Source organism: Pipistrellus hanaki, assembly GCF_964339955.1.
Source record: "Pipistrellus hanaki genome assembly, chromosome: 8".
NCBI lineage: Eukaryota > Metazoa > Chordata > Mammalia > Chiroptera > Vespertilionidae > Pipistrellus > Pipistrellus hanaki.
In genome coordinates this window covers 38,191,031-38,214,096 of record NC_140510.1, presented here as the reverse complement: position 1 = coordinate 38,214,096, position 23,066 = coordinate 38,191,031, and the positions used below count along the sequence as shown (strand labels likewise).

The following is a 23,066-nucleotide window of genomic DNA, read 5'->3' as shown; positions in this document are numbered from 1 at the left end:
TGAATTACCTTCCACTGCCCACTGAATACACTGAAGGTTTAAAAATTAGCAGAATTCTCCCTTACAAACAATGTTTTCCTCCAGTGTGAATGAGCAATGGACTATGGAAACAGACTTGGTTTCCACTGTGCCACATTCTACCTGTGTGGTTTTGTAAAGTTGAATAACCTCAGGGTTCTTGTTTGTAAGATGGAGATAATATCTAACTCATATGTTGGTCCATGACTAAGGACATAAGACACCTTAAGCGCTGATTGAATACTGACACCCTCAGTAAATAACTCCCACTACAAGATTTCCTTAGCAATTTCCATTAAGTAGGCTATTGGTTTGAATCTTGTAGTTTTAATACATTCATCTGTGTTTTATAATAATGTATCAAGTGCAGGCCAAATTGGGTTTATCAATAACAGAAAACCCAAATCAAACTAAGACAGTGACTTTCATTGGCTTATAAAACAGGAAGATCCAAGTTAGGCTGGATTGAATTCCATTCTCTCTGATTCTGTCAGCATTCCCTTTCTCTAAGTATGAGCTTTAACCTCAGGCTGATTTTCCTTGTCATAAGGTGGTTGCCAAGAACAACAAGGAAATACTTTACTGGTATCCATAGATTCTTTTCCTTTTTGAGACTTTCTCCCTCTAAAAAAAAAAAAAAATTGTTATTTTTCCCCTGCCCAGGAAAAATTCTCCTTTGTCAAGTGACACAGCTTTGCCTATGCTGAGCCAATCACTGGCAAAAGCAATGCCCCACCACCACCACCACCACCATGGAGCCTTAAATGAATCAAGACCTGACCTATACTCTAGAGTCAGCTCTCTAAACCAGAGGTAGACAAACCTTTTCTATAATGGGCCAAATATCATGTATTTTAGGATTTGGGGGCCATACAATCTCTGTCCCAATTATTCAGCTCTGCCTTTATAGCACAGAAATAGTCAAAGACAACATGTGCACAAATAAGCATGGCTGTGTTTCAGTAACACTGGTATGGACACTGAAAATTGAATTTCATATCATATTCATGTCACAAAATAGTAATCATCTTGTGATTTTTTCAATCATGTGAAATGTAATAATCATTCTTAGCTCATAAGCCTGACAAAATCAGGCAGTAGGCCATATTTGCACAGAGAGTATACTTGCCAACCTTTGCTCTATCACTTTGCAGTTAAAATGGAAAGGGATAGTAGGCATGTGTCAAAGTCAGCTGTAATGTAATGTATACTATAATTACCTTCAAAGTCCCTTCTAATTCTGAAAATCAATGATAGTATAGAATAACTCATCTATATCTCAGTTCTCTGGAGATCAGTAGTTATAATACTCCTGGAACAATTTTGAAATAAGAAAAGGATAAATTGTCAATATACATGACTTTATACTAAAATCTTACTAAGATTGAAAAGTGTACATAAAATATGCAATATATATCGCATACTGGGAATTGTAAAGTAAGTTATTAAAACATCAGAGGCATGCCATCGTAAGGCATTTTCATCTATAAGCTGTGCTATGTATCCCCAGTTCAATATTCTAATCAGAATAAAAATGAGTCATATAATAAACCATGGACATAGTTATGATTTGTGATTCCTACGAAAGCACAATCTTCCCAGGCTTGAGTACCTCAAAAACCTGTAAGTCAGTAGCTTCACAGTGTTTCAAAAAAATAAGGTCTTTATTTGAAAGAGTTACATAAGAGAAAGCAAATAGGAAAAAAACTCATCTGCTCATTAGTCACACAGACGTACACAGCAAACTCCTCTGAGCTATAACTGCATCAAATAACATCTTAATGAACTGGAAAAGTTAATCATCTTGCTTAAGAATATAAATTATACTGAGGTGATATTTAAGTACCAAAGGGAGTCTGATCCACTGATCACTTATATTGTTCTCTTCACCACTGTAATATATGTTAGTATCAACCTTGAGAGTAGGTAAGGATAATGGACCATAATGGCTTTGGGCCCAGAGTCAAGTCCCACAATCTCAGCAGGCTGTCATGCCTAATAGTACAGTCTGGCCTGCCAGAGCACAATGCCAGGATCTGGATGATAAGAAAAGAAGCAAGAAGAAAAAAAGGATAAATAGATCTTGCTCTTCTATTACTAAGCTGGCTCTGAAAAAACTATAGCATTTGTGTAAAAAGACCTAAGAAAATGAAAAATTATTTTTCATCTTAAACAGACAATTTTTTTTTTATTTTTTGACTCAAACTATAACGTTTTTATTTAAAAAAATTTTATATTCAATATTACTTTGTGCTACTTTCGGGTGTATGGCATTAGGAAATCATATACTTTACTAAGTGGTCCCTAGAATTTCCAATACCCACCTGACACTATACACAGTTATTACAATAAGAGGTCTGGTGCACAGGTTCGTGCACTGATCGGGTCCCTCAGCCTGGCCTGCATCCTCTCACAATTTGGGGTCCCTGGGGATGTTGGGTTGCTGGTTTTAGCCCGATCCCCACAGGCGAGGCAGGCAGAAACTGGTAGTAGTGTGCAAAGCCAGGCCTGCAGGGATCGGGCCAAAACAGGAAGTCCAACATCCCCGAAAGATGTAGTAGTGCGCAAAATGGCAGGTGGCCGGGAGGGGCCCGAGCCCAGGCCAGGCACCGCTCCTGCTTATCCTGGCCCAACTGCACCTGCCACAGCCGCTCAGGAGTACTGCCACTGAGGCGAGAGAGGCTTATGCTACTGTAGCTGCACTTGCCAGCCGTGAGCCCAGCATCTGGTGCCCATTGGTCAGCTGTGGGAGCATACTGACCACCAGGAGGCAGCTCCTGCACTGAGCATCTTCCCCCTGGTGGTCAGTGTTCATCATAGCAACTAGAAAAAACAGTCAACCAGTCGACCAGTTGATTAGGGTTTTATATATATAGACTAGAGGCTTGGTGCATGAAATGCATATATGGTAGGGGGGACCCTCAGCCCAGCCTGCACCTTCTCCAATCCGGGATCCCTAAAGGGATGTTCAACTGCCAGTTTAGGCCCAATCCCTGTGAGGTCAGTCCTAAACTGTCAGTCTGACATCCCTCTCACAATCTGGGAGACTGCTGGCTCCTAACCACTCTGCCTGCCTGCCTGATCACTCCTAACCACTCTGCCTGCCTGCCTGATCACCACTAACCATTCTCCCCTGCTGGCCTGGTCACCCCTAATTGCCCTCCCCTGCCGACCTGAGCGCCCTTAACTGCCCTCCCCTGCCAGCCTAATTGCCCCTAACTGCCTTACCCTGCTGACCTGATTGCCCCTAACTACTTTCCCCTGCCGCCGGATTGCCCCTAACCTCCTCTGCCTCGGCCCCTGCCACCATGGCTTTGTTTGGAAGGAAGGCAGGATGACCAGAAGATGTCCAGTTGACCTGATCTAATTAACATATTACCCTTTTATTAGTATAGATTACTGACTATATTTCCTCTGCTGTAATTTACATTCCTGTAATTATTTTGTAACCAATCTGTACTTCTCAATCTCTTAACCTTTTTCACCAGTCTCCCACCCTACTTCCCTCTGGCAACCATCAGTCCATTCTCTGTATCTATGAGTCCATTTCTATTTAGTTTGCTCGTTTATAATGCTCTTTAGATTCCACATATAAGTGAAATCATATGGTATTTGTCTTTCTCTGGCAGATTTATTTCACTCACCAATAACATCCTCTAGGTCAATCAGACAATTATTTCATTATGATCAATCTATTCGATAACTGAATGAAACCCTCTAGAGCAGTGGTTCTCAACTTTTCTAATGCCACAGCCCTTTAATACAGTTCCCCATGTCGTGATGACCCCCAACCATAAAATTATTTTCATTGCTACTTCTTAACTGTAATTTTGCTACTGTTAATGAATTGTAATGTAAATATATGTGTTTTCCAATGGTCTTGGGCTCTACAGCAGTGGTTCTCAACCTGTGGGTCAGGACAGGTTGAGAACCACTAGCAGAGTTGCCTAAGACCATCGGACTTGGGGAACTGTATTAAAGGGCTGTGGCATTAGAAAGGTTGAGAATCACTGGTTTAGAGATTATGTGATTATATAGATTCTATGTAAATGTCTGAACTCTTTAAAGATTATCATATAAATGCTTTGCCCTGAAAACCCATTTTCTTAACTTTAAAGAATGTTCAGGAAGGAGTGGGAAATAGGATGGGTTTAAATCCTAAATTTGTTTGACAGCACTAAGAAATGTATTTACTAAAAATATAAACTACTAAAAAATACATACTTTCCAGACCAAAGACTGTAATTGTGTAAGCATGTTTTAAAATGTATGACATTCCCATACTCCTAAATTTGCATATTACATTCAGTAGAGCAAACTATGGATTTTTACTTCACTGAAAGAATTTAGACAATAAAACTTAATTTAATGAGTTGAGAGCAATGATTAATTTTTCCATGGTACTAACTTTAGTTTTCTTTTAAATTCTTACTCTCATTGACAGAATTAGGCTAAAGTATACACCTTGCAGAAAGAATATTTACATTATTCATCTTTACAGTGTTATATTTTAAAGAGATTAACACAACCATAAATTGCCTATGATTTGTAAAATGTAATTAAGAATAATTTTAATACAATTAATCTTCATATCAGAATAAGTTGTGGTAAGAAAATATATTTTGAAAGGGTTTTTGAAAGGGTTAAGTAATATTTTGAAGGAAGAAGTTTACATTTATTCTGAGTTCCCTGAAACATTGGGAAATAGACATTTTTAAATTAACTTTATCCAAAAGAAAATCCTACTTTAATTATACCAGAAATTCTTAACAGACCTGCCAGATATAAATGGGATTTTCTCCTACTAAGTCTATAAAACCTCTTTAAAAAATGATCTAAGAGTCTATTAAAAACATCAAAATACTGATATAAAAATCCTTCATCATTCTAAAACAATATCTGAGTCATAATCTTTTGCTAGAAAATTCCTAAAAAAAAAACAAAAACATTAATGCTGCAGAGCCCAGGCATTTTGCAAAGTACTCAGGTTTAGAGCCCTTAAAATAAACTATTACATCTAGATTTTGGAAAACAGAAACAAGTGACTAATATGTTAGTAATTGCCTAACATATAGAAAATTGTGATAAATAAAGGTAAAGAGAAAAGTTCAGACCTTATTGTTAATCATTATGGTCACAAATTATCCTATCTAATAAAAGAGTAATATGTGAATTGACTGTCACTCCAAATCACAAGATGGCCGCCCCCATGTGGACACAAGATGGCCAACAGGGGAGGGCAGTTGTGGGCGATCAGCCAGCCTGAGAAGTCTCCCACTCTGCATCCCAGGGAGGACAAAGAAGCTGCCCACTTGCAATCCAGGCACCAGCAAACTGCAGCAGGCTACAGACTGGTAAATGGAGAAGCCGTCCACCCCACAGTCCTGGGCACCAGTACCTGTGACTGGCTGTGGCCTGGGAGAAGAAGAAGCCACCCCCCCCGTGGTCCCCAACCACCAGCACTTGCGGCTGCAGCCCAGGCAAAGCCACCTACCCACCATCCCCTGCGGCTGCCTATGGTTGACCAGAGGGAGGGAAGCCCAGATCCCGCTGCCTGTGGTCGGCTGGAGGAGGGAATCCTGAGTCCCAGATGTAGGGCAATCAAGCCAGCAGGGGAGCAGTTAAGGACAATCAGGCTGGCAGGAAGAAGCAGTAAGGGGCAATCAGGCAGGCAGGGGAGTGATTAGGAGCTAGCAGTTCTGGATTGTGAGAGTGATGTCCAACGCTGGTTATCCCTTGAGGTGTCCCAGATTAGAAAGGGTGCAGGCTGGGCTGAGGAACACTCTCACACCCCCATGCATGAATTTCGTGCACCGGGCCACTAGTATACCATAACCAGGTGGGATTTATCCCATGGACACAAGAATGATTCAACATCTGCAAATCAATCAACACGGTATACCAAATTAACAAAGGATAAAAATTAGATCATCAGTTCAAAAGATGTAGAAAAACCATTTGACAAAATTCAACACCCATTTATGATTTTAAAAAATGCTCAACAAAGTGGGTACAGAAGAAAAGTACCTCAATATAATAAAGGCCATACATGACCAGCCTACTGCTGACATTATACTCAGTGGTGAAAACCTGAAAGCATTTCATCTGAGGTCAGGAACAAGACAAGGATAGCCACTCAAGTCACTTTTATTTAGTGCAGTATTGGAAGGCCTAGCAACAACAATTAGGCAACGAAATAACGTAAAATGCACCCAAATTGGAAAGGAAGAAGTAAAATTGTCACTATTTACAAATGACATGATGCTATATATAGAAAACCCTAAATACTCCATATACAAAAAACTATTAGAACTAATAAATGAATTTAGTAAAGTCACCGCATATAAACTTAGTATACAGAAACAGGTTGTGTCTCTATACACTAATAATGAGTTATCAGAAGGAGAAATGAAGAAAACAGTCCCATGCACAATTGTGATGCCAAGCACTAAATGGGCCTGAGGTCACCTGTCGCTATTTAAACCAAATTAAGCAGAGACAGGGTTGAATCATAATATGACCATTTATTCCAATAATGCCAGTAGTATGAGGAGAGCAGCAGGTCATCCTCAGGAGAAAATTCTGCTCTCTCCAATTTCAGTTCAAATAAACTCTTATATAGATTTAGGGGGTAGGGAGAATTTGAAGTTACTGAGTTGTTAGGGCCTGCCTTATTTCATTGTCCTTCAAGAGATTAGCCCCAGAACGCTGCCTTCCTTCAGACAGGCTCTGTCCTTGATATGGACTCTAGGCTGCCTTATCATCAGGGCCTTGTAACATGTCCTTCAGTCTCCCAGGGTCTGTATGAAAATCTCTTCTCTATAATGAGTAGCTATTAATCAACTGTGATCTATTCCTATTATGTGACTCTCCTCTATCAATTGTATCAAAAAATAAAATAACCAGAACTAAATTTAACCAAGGAGGTAAAAGACCTGTACTTTGAAAATGATAAGACATTGATGAAAGAAACTGAAGACAAACACAAATAAATGAAGTTACTCCGTGCCCATAGATTGGAAGAATGAATATTGTTAAAATGTCCATACTGCCCAATCTACAGAATCAAAGCAATTACCATCAAAGTATCGATGGCATTTTTCACAGAACTAGAACAAAGAATCCTAAAATTTGTATAGAACCACAAATGACCCAGAAGATTCAAAATGATCTTAAGAAAAATGAACCAAGGGTGAGGTATCATGCTCCCTGATTTGAAACTATATTAAAAAACTATAGTAATCAAAATGATATGATTCTGATATAAACACTGATACATAGATCAACAGAATAGAATAGGCATCCAGAAATAAACTGACACATATATTATCAATTAATCTATGAAAAGAGGGCAAGAATATATAATGGGGAAAAGTCTCAATAAATGCTCATGGGAAAACTAAACAGCTACATGCGAAAGAATGAAACTGGATCACTATCTCACACCATGTACAAAAATATGTTAAAACTAGATTAAAGACTTAAATGTAAGCCCTGAAACCATAAAACTCCTCTGAGAAAACATAGACAATAAGCTCTTTGACATTTATCTTAGCAATATTTTTTGGCTCAGTCTCTTCAGGCAAAGGCAGCATTAGCACAATAAGTAGGACCACATCAAACTAAAATGCTTTTGCACAACAAAGGAAACCATCAACAAAACCATTCAGCCTACTGAATGGGAGAAAATATTTGCAAATCATACATTTGATAAAGGGTTGATATCCAAAAAAAGTATAAAGAATGTACAAAATTTTAAAAACGATTTTAAAAAATGGGTGGAGGACTTCAATTAATATTATTAAAATGTCTATGGTATAGATCTGAAGGTAACAGGATATTGTATGTCAATTATGTGTCAATGGGGAAAAAAAGTGTATTGGGCATTAGCAAGACCCCATAATATAAAGCTAAAAAATTGAGCTGGACAGCTACTGTTCCACAGAAAGTTTGCTAATTTCTAAATTGATATTTTAAGTCTTGGTGTAGTGTGACCTATTACTGAATCCTTCCTGTGTTTTTCTTAAAAAAAACAAATACTGTATTTAACTTTACACAGTCTTTTAGGCTCCAATTATGTATTTTAAAGAGTAATAAGCTCTTCATAGGTGTTATATGAAATTTAGGGAAGAAAGGCTATCTTTCTAGTTGTTTTTTTGTTTTGTTTAGGCTTACTATTATCTTCCCATACTTACTTTTCACATGTAATGCAATGTATGCATGCCTATCAGCACCAACAACCAAATATATAATCTTTAAATTAATCAAAATGCCATTAAAATCTGGGCTATATCCCCTGGAATTTTACTCTTTCTTCAGACAGTAATGTAGTTGATAGATCCTCCGTTATGGACGGAGCATGACATAACCTGCACCTGTGTCCTGGACATTCCCGAAGACCTAACCAGGCACCTTATATGGACTATACATTGAACCACCAATCAGCACCTGCCAAATACCCTAAACTCTTGATTCCTAAGTACCTAAGTGCCTAATCAGGTGCCTTATATGAAACCACCAATCAGTGTGTGCCGAGTACCCTAAGCTCCATCCCTTCCCATTCCTCCCCTCAAAAGGTGTGTTCACCTCTTTCAAAACTAATTTCTGTGTTTTGTATTATTTTGTTTTTACTAAAATGTGTTTGTTTTTCAAACCATAAGATACATAAGTTCTTTGCCTCTATTTCTAGAATATCAGTAAGATGCTTCCTAAATATCACTGCTTGTGTGATGTTGCCAAACAGACTTCTGATGCAAATCATTCACCCCAAGGGCTGGTCATAGTATTCAACTACAAACTAATCTCAACTGCATCACTTGGCAGCCTCTAGGAGTCAAGAGTTTAAAATAAATGATCATACCTTCCTATTCTTTTGTGAACTAACATTTTTCCCATTTACTAAATAAAATTTTCTCTCTTGGTTATTTCATGTACTTTAATATTGAAAAATATCAATCTCTAGCTTTATGATTTTTTTTCCTTACATTTTCTAATGGTGACAATCTAATTAAATATAATGGTGAAAACAATAAAAACTAAGTTCTAGACTTGCCACTGGACCAGTTAAACCATATTTTTCTAATATTCAACTTATTTTATGTTAAATAAGAAGGTCAGAAAAATTATTTTTAAGATGTCATACACTGATCATGAGAATTTATTTTTCAAAGATCACACATGTATAGAATTATAAGGAAAAGAGAGCAACATTGATCAGCTGTAGGCATGAGTGAAATAGACTAAGGGGGGGGGGGGAGAAATACCTGCAATTTCTTCTAAAGTATTGGCATGCATGTCCAGCAACACAGTTCCATTCAGAATACAACTTCTCAACTCAAACAAGCTGTGTAATGAAAGAGTTGCCACATAAGGCTTGCTCCACCTCTCTCCTCCATCTTCCACATCTTCTTCAAACTTCAACCACCTACACAAATAAATATTATCAAAACATTGAATATTATATTGTAGATCCATGATGCTTTATCTTAATAATAAAAGTAGAAATAGTCCAGCTGGTGTGGCTCAGAGGTTGAACTCTGACCCAGGAACCAAAAGGTCACCATTTTTATTCCCAGTCAGAGCACATGCCTCTTATCGATGTTTGTATCTTTCTATCACTCTCCCTTCCTCTCTCTCTAAAATCAATAAATACATATATTAAAAATATAAATATAAAGATATTCAATTGCTTCTTGGTTTCATGGGTTCTGAAAGTAAGTAAAAGCTATCCCAAGTCACTCAGTTTCTTTCATTTAACAGGCATTCTTTTTTGTAGTTGAATAACATATTAAAACAAAAAACTCATATATTTTTATATTAATTTGTCTAGCTCTGAAGAAGAATTTTGATATAAATGTTTCATCAGTGATTACAATGAATCCATTATGGAAGTAAGAAAGAGTATATATACTTCATGAAAAAATAATGATAATTGAAAGAGATGCAAAAGAAAATAAAAGAATACTCATTTTTCTTTAGTGGGAGGTCTTAAAACTAAATATTTTTTTAAATATTTTTTTATTGATTCCAAAAGGAAGTGAGAAACATCAAGAATGAGAGACAATCACTAATTGGCTGCCTCACCAGGCATTCAGAATACAACTGAAATGCCATAATGGCAAAGCTTATGCCCACCATTTTCCTCATTCTTTCTCTAGTGTCATTTTGCCCTAGCTTCCTCTCAATGCTATACCACTCCAATTCCCTATATGATATTATGTTACTGTTTTGCATAATCAAATAATCCAATGCCAACAGAGAACAAATATGTTGCACTAACTAGTTAGGGAACAGTGGATCAGTAAAAAATAACTAACCAAAAGGGCTAGTCAGAATGATTAATGTGCAGAGTTCCAAAGGAAGATAAAGGAAGCTGTGGATCTGTCCTCAGTGTTTAGGCAGCAAAAGTTTTCAGGAAGTGAAAAGAAACCCAATAGAGGAGAATAGTTATGCTGGCCAAAAGTTTCAGATAGGGGAAAATAACTATACCTACAAAAATATAGGTATAACTATATCTATATAACTATCTTATATAATAATGAGCTAATATGCTAATTAGACAGAACAGCAGAACAACCGTTTGTACATCCTTCCGGACAACTGTCCCGATGAAACTGGGGTTGCAAGGGCTGACCAAGGCTGTGAGGGAAGACTAGCCAAGGCTGCAAAGTGCTTCAAGGGCCAGCTGGGGCTGTGAGGGAGGGCTGGCTGGGGCTGCAAGGGCCAAGCCCCTTACATGAATTTTGTACATCAGGCCTCTGGTACCTATTATATAAAACACTTGAAGGTTAAAAAAAAGAAGAAGAAAATTATATTTAAGTCCTAAATCACTGTCAGTATTTCTAAAATTGCTGTCAATTTTATAGAATATTAGAGGCCTGGTGCATGAAATCCGTGCACTGGGGATGCGGGGAGGATCCTCAGCCTGGATGGCTAGAGAATGCAGACCAGGCCAAGGGACCCCACTGGTGCATGATTGGGGCCAGGGAGGGACTCGGGAGGTTGGCCAGCCGAGGAGGGACCATGGGAGGGCTCTGTCATCTCTACTATAAAACCACTCTGAAAATGTTGTTTTTAAATTTTTTACTCAAATAAGAAATCCTGAAAAATATTTCTACATTATTAAAATATTATCATTTCATAATTAGTTAAATGTAAATCCATAAACTAAACCACATAATAATGTTGTTTGTGAGCTCTGATGACACAGGTAATAAATTCATTTTTTTAAATACTAGTGGGCTTCTAGATCTACATACATTCGCAAACCCCTTCTTATAAGGAAAATTATAGTTAAATTTTATACTTCCAAATAACAGTGAAGATAATTAAATAAATAATAAAACATCTACATCAATTTATCTTGGCACCTTGAAAGTGAAAACTTAAATTTTAAGAATTCCTGGGGGTGGGGGTGGATGTGTAGTCTCATGCATTTTTATCCCACGTATAGACAGATTCAGTAATGACTAACACAATCAAGATACAACACTGTTCCACACCACAAAGAATTTTCCCTGTCGGTAGCTTGTCTTTTCATCCTGTTAACAGGGTCTCTCACAGTACAAAAGTTTTTAGTTTGAGTGAAATCTAATTTACAATTCTTTTCTTTTATGGATGTACTTTTGATATCATGTATGAAACCGGTTTGGCTCAATGGATAGAGCGTCGGCTTGGGGACTGAAAGGTCCCGGGTTCGATTCCGGTCAAGGGCATGTACCTTGGTTGCAGGCATATCCCTGGTGGGGGGTGTGCAAGAGGCAGCTGATCGATGACTCTCTCTCATCGATGTTTCTAACTCTCTATCTCTCTCCCTTCCTCTCTGTACAAAATCAATAAAATATATTTAAAAAAAAAAAAAGAAAAGAAAACTCAACATCCAGCCCCAGGTCCTTAAGATTTTTACCTATCCTTTCTCTAAAATCTTCATAGCTTTATGTTTTAAATTTACAATTTACTATCAATTAATTTTTGTATACACTGCGAGGTTTAGACTGAGGCTAATTTTTTTTTACCTGTAGGTAATTGTTTCAGTACCATTTGTTCAAAAGACAAGTCTTTCCTTTATTTAAAAGTTCCCTTTGTCAAAACTCAGCAGTATTTGTGTTGGAGTTTCCCAGTTCCCTATTCTGCTGCATTGATCCATGTGTCTGTCTGAAAAGACATTTTAAAAACAAATCCAAAAGGTATATTCTTTTCTTTAGAATAATTTCCTTTAAATTGGGTCCTTGGCCTTTTGGAAAAGGAGAATGAAGTCTCTGGGAATTCCAAACAACTGGGTAGTTAAAAGGGCCACATGTAAGTTATTTGCATGAATGGTTTGATTTAGCCACAGGTTTTGTGACCACTTCAGATAATGTGAAAGGCTTTAAGATAATGCTAAAAGCTTTTAGATATTTAAATATTTTAAAGACTACATTAAAATTTATATATATACATACATACACACACACACACACACACACACACACACACACACACACACACACACACACATATATATATATATATATATATATATATATATATATATATATATATATAATACATAAGTATAGTTACTTTCTGGGAGGTGGGGGGAGGGAACAGGGGTTCATTCCATTTTAAACTTCAAAGATAGAAATTAACAGGTCTGGGAACACACCAAATCCTGATTCAAAATTTCGTAGTCACTGAGTATGCTGTCAGTTGCAAAATGCCTGATTGCAGTTAATGACCTAAAGTGCTGCAATTTATTCCAGTTTTCAAATAAACTCAGCTGACATTTGTTTGAATAGCAAACCAAAGCAAACAAGAATCTCACAGGCATGAATGAGAAGTGGTGGACAATGAAAAAAAAATCAAGGTTATAGGCTAAATGCATGCCATTTTCTATGGGGGAGGGACAGGTTTAAACTCAAAGAATATTTTGATTTCCTTCAGTATTTGCATCTGTTTTCATCCATGATTAGCACATTGGAATCTCTTTGTACTAAACTACAACAACCTAATAGAAGTGTTTCATTAATTCTTTGAGGATTAAGTTGGCAATAATCTCTATAATACTCATATTAAAAGTCTTCAAAATAAATTTCTTCTGTAAATTAGAAATAGATGTTTTCCATATACATTAACTCTGCTTATTCCATTTTCACTAATTCAGATGACCTTTGCAAAGAATTTTTATTCTCTGCTTATACTCATATAGAAAGTAAAGAGGTTAGTTAATATACCATCCAAAATTATAGCCTAGGGGAAGTCATGGATTCTCAAGAGAAAACATCCTCCTTGGGATAGGGCTGGGGATATGGAGAGCTGGAGTGGGTAAATGGTTAGGGTGGGGGCCTGAGAATAACGTATGTAATTAAAAAGGGCCTATTGTAACAAAAAAGGGGGGGGGGAATGAAATATAATCAAACCTAGAGTTTATCGATATTAGGTGTTCTTAATCCATATTATCTTCACACCTCACATTGCACTGAAAAATCGTGATGACTTTAATCTCTGCTACTTTTGAATATCAAATGCTTCACAATATCAATAAAATCATTCTGAGGTAGTCATCTTTTCTATACTACCATGTATGCATCAGAGGCCTCATTGCTACCCACTGCTTGGCCTCCTCTGAGCTCCTTTGTGGGAAGCACTTTTTAAAGGACAACCACAGTGAGTCAAGCATGTTGTCTCCACAAGTGCACAGCTGTGGTGTCTTTGAGCACTTTCCTATTAATAACATTATATGTTATTTATAAGCAGAACACTCTAATCTTGTTGATTTCATTAGTCCTTGTCATATGGCTTCTTTAGGGTTTTTAAAAGTGAACAGCTGTTTTTCACAAACATTTATTAAATAATTTTGATTCAAAAATTTCACTTCAAAATCTAAAACTTTGCTCAAGTTTTACTTGGCAACAACAGTGGGCATGAATTATTCAAGATGTGAAATATGACAGGTGCAATGTGCTGATAAACTATATTCTTTTTATTTCTACTAGGATAGAAACATATTAATCCCCCTGGAATACTAATCAAAAGAATGAAGTGCTTCAAATGGAATGCTAATGATCTATTAGAATTAAGTTTCATTTGACAAATTAGATGGAGTAATGAATTAACTAATTAGCCTTTTTAAATGAATTAGGGACACCAGAACAAAGTTACTTCTGCCACTTTAAAACCCACTACATTTCTTAGTCTTCAATAAATATGTACTGTTCTTCTCTGATGTATTGTCTCAGCCAAAATTCAAGTACCCTCCTCTTCAATGTCTGTTACTATTTGATTGCTAATCAGATGTCTCCCTGAACCTTAAACAGCTGCACCATGCATGAGGTTCTGGAAGAGATGTCTGAAAACACAGGTGCTAGCTAATAATATTCAAGAATACTAATAATTAGCTAGATCATCTCTTTTATGCTTTACTAGAGGCTAGAGGCCCGGTGCATGAAAATTCATGTACTGGAGGCGGAGGGTGTCTCTCAGTCAGGCCTGCCCTCAGGGGTGTGAGGCAACCCGACAATCAAGGGAAAGTGATGCCCCCATCACACCTCTGCTGCTGCCACTGCTGGCAGCGCAAGCCTCAGCCAGCCCTGGTTATATGAGCCTCAGGTGGCCCTGCGTGGCTGGGCAGCTGCCATCCAAGGCTTGCCTGCATCTCAAGCCTGCCCTGGGTGGCTGGGTGGCTGACGGGCAGAGGGAGGGTCTGGCAGCACCATGCACCTGCTGCCCTCCTGGCTGGGCTGAAAGGACTGGGGGATTCCAGAGGATCTGAGGGGACTGGGTGCTGCCATCTTGTGGCTATGGACACTGCCATCTTTGTGATGGTGTAACAGTAAATTTGCATATTCCCTCTTATTAAATAGGATAAATAAATAGCAATACATTTTGGTGGTTTAGGACAAACACTTTGTTCAACTCAACCTTTAGAACATGATAAAAATCTTATCGGCTCAACTGTGACAGAGTGAAAGACTAGATTCTAAATTGCACTGTCACCTACTAGCTTTATGAGACTGGGAAAATTACAAGAAGCTATTGGTAAAGGAACAGATAACTATTTGATCTGGAAGGTGAAACATCAACAAGCATTTTAAGAATAAGAGAGCTACTCCTGCCAAAACACATATTCCAAGCTTACTTCTTAGCTATATTATATGGAATGAGAGTAAAGAAAGAAATACTTCAAGTCATCTGGGAACACCTATTCCTTTTTCCCATCACAATTTATCCCCTCTATACCTTCTTCCACCTCCACCCTCTCCTACCCCCCTAAATCACCACTGTATTCAGGAGTTCTGTCACTTATTTTTTTTTTACTTTTTGCTCAGTCCTCCTACCCCAACCCCTCCAGAGCTGTCTGCCTGCTCTCTGTCTATTAATCTGTATCATATTTTGCTTGGCAGTTATAAGAAATACATGTTCTTGTCTCACTATGTGGAATTTAATGAACAAACAGGAACACCTATATATTTTATAACTATTTGAAGACTGATGTTTCTAAACTTATACAGGGAGGTTAGGGCTTTAAATTCCTTATCAGCAAGTCATATAAACAGTTATATCACTAATTTGTGAAGATTGTTGTGGTTTATTTGAAGATTGTTTATCATCAAGTAAAGAAGATGACTACATATATTATGTATATTTAAAAACTCCAAAGTATTTCGTTTTTCGATGCAATCGGAAGAAAAATATAAAGTAAAAAGTTCTTAATCCTGAAATCAACTTGGTTATATAAAAACAATTTCAAATTTGGTTTTACCTTTAAAATATTTTAATAGAAGGCATTATAAGAAAAATTTGTTAATTTTGTAAATTTTTACTTAAAACGTAATTTACACAGGATAAAATTCCATCAATTTTAGGTATTAAAAATGGCAAATAAAGAAAATTATGATTTTACATAAAATAGGTAAAGAAAAGAAGCAATTAGTTCACAAGAATAAAATAAAAACATATGAGGACCTGGCCAGGTAGCTCAGTTAGTTAGTGTCATCCCAAAGATTGCAAGTTTGATCCTTGGTCAGGACATATAAAATAATCAACCAATGAATGCATAAATATGTGGAGCAACAATAAATGTCTCTCTCTTCTCTCTCCCTCTTTCCTTTCCTCTCTCTCAAATAAATTAATTAATTTAAAACATATGAAAAGATGTTCCATCTCACTAATAATTAAAGAATTTCAAGTCAAAACAATGCTATTTATTTTTCATCTGTAAAAATAAAGTTTGGTGATTTAGTATGGCAAGGATTTGGGCAAAATAAGCACTCTCATAGAATGTTAAAGTATAAATTACCAAAACAATTTATGAAGATAGTTTTTAAATATATTCCAAAGAAAAAAATCTGCTTTTTTGTACATAGGTTCCACTTTTTGGAAATTCACCCTACATAAATAAACTACAAAATAATGCCAAACATATGAGTAAATAATTACTGCATCAATGACTACAGCAAAAAATTAAACAACCCAAATAAATAAATAAATAAATAAATAAATAAATATTCATATAATTAAATGGAATGCAGTCATTATAAGATGTACATCTGTACTGATAACATGGAAAGTGGTCCAAATATATTTTTATGTTTTATATATACTTTTATATTATATTTTAAATATATTTTATATATACTGGTAAGCTATTTTGATTCCCTCTCTTTTGCCCTGTGGTTTAAATCATTGCTACCCAAAAACACTGGTGTGACACCACCTGGAAGAGTGTTAGAATCTGACACTATGCCTGAGGCCTGTTAAATCTACATTTCAACAAGACCCCATGTGGCTGGTGTTCACAACAAAACTTGGGAAAGGAGGGTAAGTGACAATCCTAGGTGTGCCCACAATTCCTTGTGCACACCTGTATTACATCATTCATTTACAATTTTGTTTACTTGCCTAAATCCCCAAATTAGACTATGAGACTGTTGAAGGAAAATTTTAAGTTTTTTGTTATTGTTCTATAGCCATTGCACCTGGCACCTAATAGGTAATTTATAAGTGTTCGTTATATAAATGAGACAATGAGCAAGAATAAATAAAAAGTAAATGCAAAATTTAGTTTATTATTCTTTTATAGCAATTCAATGACTATATGACAATATAGAAATATTAATTACAAATGACAGAAAAAATAATCTTGAGAAAGTTATTTTGAAAAACACTATGTTTGAATGTATACATATCCTAAAACACATCAAAAACATTTTTATCCTCGCCAAATAGGACATAAATCCAAGACAATACTTAAAGCCTCTTATATGCCCTGACCGGTTTGGCTCAGTGGATGTAGTGTAAGCCTGCGGACTGAAGGGTCCAAGGTTCGATTCGGATCAAGGGCATGTACCTTGGTTGTGGGCACATCCCCAGTAGGGGGTGTGCAGGAGGCAGCTGATCAATGTTTCTCTTTCATCGATGTTTCTAACTCTTTATTCCTCTCCCTTCCTAACTGTAAAAAATAATAAAATATTTTTTAAAAACCTCTTATAATGTCTCCCTTCCTTTTTAACACCCCCACTCAAATTATCATATATCACAGGCCAGCAATCAAAATAAAATAAATAAATTACTTTTAGATTTCTATTGTTTTCCTGATGACATACAAATTATGCTACTGTTTATCTTTAGGACTGCAGCTGCTGCTGGCTCTGAGTCACTATTTACTATAATTACTGCCTTCAGAGTTCACTCTGACCCAGACCCCATTATAGGATCTGCCCAGACCAGATGAGCAATTTCAGAAATTAGCATCATTCGTGGATGTTTGCAAAATCATGGCAATAGATATCTGTTTTTCTAATAGCATGAAAATTCTTTAGTATGCATTCGCCCTTCAACAAAAATCCTCACCTGGCTGTTTCTCGCCACTCAGCATCTTCACCTTCACGCCAGCAAATCTCATCCAGTTCTGTGAAAAGGTCATGAGGAATGTGTTCCTCGTCATCATCCTCAGTTCCAAGAATAAACTGTACCCGCTGTGATGGGGTGTCTGTGGAAAATCAGAGGCATGAGCATGCATTACCATGACTTTAAGCTTAAAATGTCCCAGTCACCTCCTTCATCACCACTCCAAACTCACACCTCTCCTGCCTCCACTACAACACTTACCTGAAGTAATCTTGGGGAATTAAACCTAAATTTAGCATTACATTAAGTCTAGCATAATTTGGGGAAATAAATATGTAATCCCATAAGCAGATAATGTACATATATATTAAAATATGATTATTATGATGATTATTTTGTGTTACTTATAACAATCATGAAAACTACTTTCATTTACCTCACACAACACATACATACATCTCTCATCATATATGCTATATTTTATGGTAATATTCAGAAGAGTAGACTATGATAAATTAACTTATACTAAAACTATGCTGAATATAACTCACTAAAAAACTCCCTCAACCCCTAGTAACAACTAATCTGGTTTCCACTGCTTATAGTTTTTTCCTTTTCCGAGATGTCATATAAATGGAAAAATATGGCATGCAGCCTTTTGAGACTGTCGTTGTTCACTTAGTATAATGCCTTTGAGATTTTGAAATTTATCTGTGTAACTAAGTGTATCAATAGTTCATTCTTTTTACTGCTGAAAAGTAGTCCATTGTAGAAATGTACAGTTTATTTGTGCAGCCACTTGCTGAAGGATATTTAGGTTGTTTCCAGTGTGGGGCAATTATGAATAGAATTGCGATACTTGTACTTATATGGGTTTTCCAGTGGGGCATAAGTCTTTATAGCTCTAGGGTGAGTGCCTAGGGGTAGGATTGTTATGTTATATGCTTAGCGTATTTTTAACTTTATAAAACTGCTTTCCAAAGGGTCTGTACTCGTTCGCATTCTGAGCAGCTATGTATGAGAGAGTTGTACAGTACTTGTTCCACATCCTGACCAGCACTTGGTGTCAACTGTTTCTTAGCTGTTTTGTGCAGTGATATCTCATTGCGGTACGTTTTACATTTCTCTGATGTCTATTGTTTACATTTTTTTTGCGTGTTTATTGGTCATCCATATGTCTTTTTTTGGTGAAATGTCTATTGAAATTTGTCAATTTTAAATTAGGTTGATTATTTCTTTACTGTTGAGTTTTGAGAGCTCTTTATAGGTTCTGAATATAAGCCTTTGTTGAACATTAACTTATTTTATATCTGAATACATCTGAATGGGGGCTTGAGGGAAGTTGGGGAACTATTTAAAATGAGAGAGACTTTATCATGTCTGACAGGTGATGAGAATAATTGTGTAAGTTTCCAGGTGGGAGAAAACAAAAAATAAACATAATTGAAAAGAAAATTCCCTCATTATATTAAGGGGGGGGCAGTTGCAGATATAAGCATGTAAGTCTATATATCTAATAGAAATGAAGTTGAATGAATTCTTTCTGGTGACGTGTTTCTCTTCTGAAGTACAAGCATCTGCTAAGTAATGGTGAAAAGGAATGGTGAAAAAGGTTGAAAATCATTTTTTTAATCAAAGAAATGCAACAGAATTGGGAAGAAGTATTGAAAATCCATGCAAGTCATGTGTTTAAATGGCTACAATTCACCCGGTGGAAAGACTATGTCCAGAAGAGCATCCCTACTTGAGGAGGAAGGGAGAAAGCAAAATCATGGAGAAAACCCAACATAAAAGTATGGATTTTAAAGTAAGAGTGAAGGCATGAATAAATCTATAACAAGGGACCTACAACATATGGAATATTAGAAAGTATTACTAAAATTACAAGCTATGAAATCAAAGTAGGATAAAGAAATAAAGATTATTACATGGATGGAGGAAAAGTAGAGAAATCAAGTAGCTGCACAAGCAAATAAGAAGAGAAGCTGTGGTCAGAGAGCAAGGTGAGTGCATTCTGAGACGGAGTTGTCATGGATGTGTAGGTGAGCTGACTGCAGTGAATGAGGTCATGGGAGACAGGATGGTCAAGGAACTGAAAGGCTGGTTCTTGGTTATGTCACGTACACAGGCTCTCAAGGCTCTCAGGAATTGTTAAAAACTACCATATCACTACATGTGATATTCTGTATCTACTTTCAAAGGAAAAATAGCAAAAATTTCACATCCTAAGAACAAAATTTGGGCAGATTAGCAATATAAATGGGAACTTCATAAAACATTTTCCCCTGGATTTTCAAACTACATAGAGCAATGACTATTATTGGGATAAATTAACAAGAGTTTATACAACTAAATTTTACTACTTAAGTGTTTTTCCTCACTCACAAATCTAACACAGTTCTCACCTTCATAAAGCAGATGCACAAGAGAAAAATAAGGATCAAGTTTTCTCTCTCCCACTTCTTCCCAATCTGTCCAACACAACATAATTTAGAAAAGTATAAACTAAACAAGTAGATGGCTGTTAATTAGGTTTGTACAAACAAATGCGATATTGCTATGGTCACAAATTTAATAAAAGAAGGCAATTCTTACCAAAGGAAGGTGACTCCCTTCCATCCTCTAATCCCGAATCTCTCTCTCTGTCTCTCTTTCTGTGTTTATGACCACGATGCCTGTGACGTCGGTGGCTTTTTCTTCCTCCCAGGGGCACATGGACTCCAATAAATAGTGTCCGATGACCTTATCAGAAGTAAAAGCACAAATTAAACTCTACATTATTCCAGATCACAGAAGATGATTATTTACATGTCAATGAAAACTCAATTCAGTTCAATCCAGCACATAGTCTTTGTGTTGATGATGTGTGTAAATCTTAAAGTTTGGCACTGTATTTTGGTATACCACGGATCAGTCACAATACTAACTACTTGGTTATATATTTTATAATCATCAATAGCTTATTAACTGTCATAATGATCTTTCTGTGTCTATTTCCCATAGTTTATAATTACATTGTTATCATTTTTAAAAAATCATTCTTTCCACCAACCTTCAACTAGTCAGTTATCTCATCAGTTCTCTTCCCTTCACAGTTGAGTGAAAACTCAGTCTTTAATAAACCAGATTTCACCAAGGTCCCTAGTAATACCGAGTTCTGTGGAGTTTTTTCAGCTCCACTGTTTCTGTATGTGGCACTTGACAGCACTGGCCATTTTCTTCTCTATGACTGAGCTTTCTCTTGGCCCTCCCTCCACCTTTGTTTATTCATATGAGTTTCCTTTGTTGGTTCTTCTTCCATTTACTCATTCAAGGTTGGGATCCCTATTACCATAAATTTTTCTTACAATATGTCATATCCCAAATAGAATTTTCTATTCTCATAGATATCACTTAAGAAGAACAAAAATATGCTCAATGAATATTTGACAAAGGAGGCAAGAGCATATAATGGAGTCCCGACAGTCTCTTCAATAAATGGTGTTGGGAAAATTGGATAGATACATGCAAAAAAAAAAAAAAAAAATGAAACTAGACCACCATCTTACACCATACACAAAAATAAACTCAATATGGAAAAAGGACTTAAATGTAAGACGGGAAACCTTAAAAATCTTAGAAGACTCCATAGGCAACAAAATATTAGACATACTACTATGTCGTAGCTCTAACGGCAATGGAAACTAAGAAGAAAATAAACAAACGGGACTATATCAAAATAAAAAGCTTCTGCACAGCAAAAGAAATCAACAAAACAACAAAGTTGCATGTGAGAACATATTTGCTAATGTTATCTTCTATAAGGGTTTAATCTCCAACATTTTACAGGGAACTCATACAACTTAACAAAAGGAAGATAAACAACCCAATCAAAAAATGGGCAACAGACCTAAGTAGACACTTTTTGAAAGAGGATTTACAAAAGGCCAAGAGACATATGAAAACATACTCAAAGTCACCAATCATCTGAGAGATGCAAATCAAAACAACAATGAAGTCCCATCTCACACCTGTCTGGATGGCTATATTTAACAAATCAAGAAATGACAAGTGCTGGCAAGGATGCAGAGAAAAAGGAACCCTCATGCACTGCTGGTGGGAATGCAGACTGGTGCAGCCACTGTGGAGAATGGTATGGAATTTCCTCAAAAAATTAAAAATGGAACTTTTTTTTGATCCAGCAATCCCACTTGTAGGAATGTATCCCAAGAAAACAGAAACACCAATCAGAAAGGCTCTTCGCGTCCTGTGTTCATAGCAGCACAATTTACAATATCCAAGATTTGGAAACAACCTAAGTGCCCGTCAGCAGATGAGTGGATTAGAAAACTGTGGTACATCTACAAAATGGAACTCTACACTACTCTAAAAAAAGAAGGAATTCTTACCATTTCCAACAGCATGGATGGAACTGGAAAGCATTATGCTAAGCAAAATTAAAGCATTATGCTAAGCCAGTTAAAGTAAGATAAATATTACATGATCTCACTCATTTGTGAAATATGATGAACAACATAAACTGATGAACAAAAATAGAACCAGAGAAATAGAAGCATCGAACAGACTGTACAACCTATAAGGGAAGACAAGAGGTGAGGTGTTAAGAGATCAACCAAAGGACTTGTATGCATGCATATAAGCAAAACCAATGGACACAGACAGTAGAGTGGGGGGAGGTGAGGGCTTGCCATTGAGGTAGGGAGTGGTGGGGTAGAGGTCAATGGGGGCGGGGGGAAGAAGACTCATGTAATACTTTAAACAATAAAGAATTTTAAAAAAAGAAGAAGAAAAATTCAAGAAACTTAGTGACAAATGTCATTATTCTGAAATTATTTGGTATTTATTAACTTAACCTAAACTATTTTTAAAGATGATATAAGAATAATTTTTATTTTTTTAATTAGTCAAAACATTCAACAAATTAACTTCATATCATGCTAAAAATCCAAAAAGTAATAAAAATGCATCTCATTTAGATATTAATATATTTTGAAAATATTAGGGGGAATGAAACAACAATACTAAGAAGAACTTTCCTATACATTTGTACCACTGTCTTAAGCAAAACAACAAGTTGAGATGGCAGTGTTATTTTTTTAAATCTTAAAATATAGTAAGCCTCAACATTTCCTGAATAAATAAAATTAGGTATTTTCTAAGAAAAAAGAAAAGGAGAATTTCAATTTTGACAGGCTATCAGATAGCTGAAGGCTGGATATTTA

General features: G+C 36.3%; 1 protein-coding gene across 10 annotated transcripts in view; it reads right to left on the bottom strand.

Moving 5' to 3' along the window:
• SLC4A10 (solute carrier family 4 member 10) overlaps positions 1–23,066 on the bottom strand; it is a 215,688-nt gene that overhangs the window by 97,099 nt on the left and 95,523 nt on the right. For all 10 annotated transcript variants that reach the window (XM_084891509.1, XM_084891514.1, XM_084891510.1 and 7 more), the window contains exons 3-5: positions 20,440–20,586; positions 17,848–17,986; positions 9,282–9,442 (exon numbers count right to left, since the gene is read on the bottom strand). In XM_084891509.1, the coding sequence (XP_084747635.1) occupies positions 9,282–9,442; positions 17,848–17,986; positions 20,440–20,586 (447 nt within the window). The remainder of the gene's footprint in view (positions 1–9,281; positions 9,443–17,847; positions 17,987–20,439; positions 20,587–23,066) is intronic.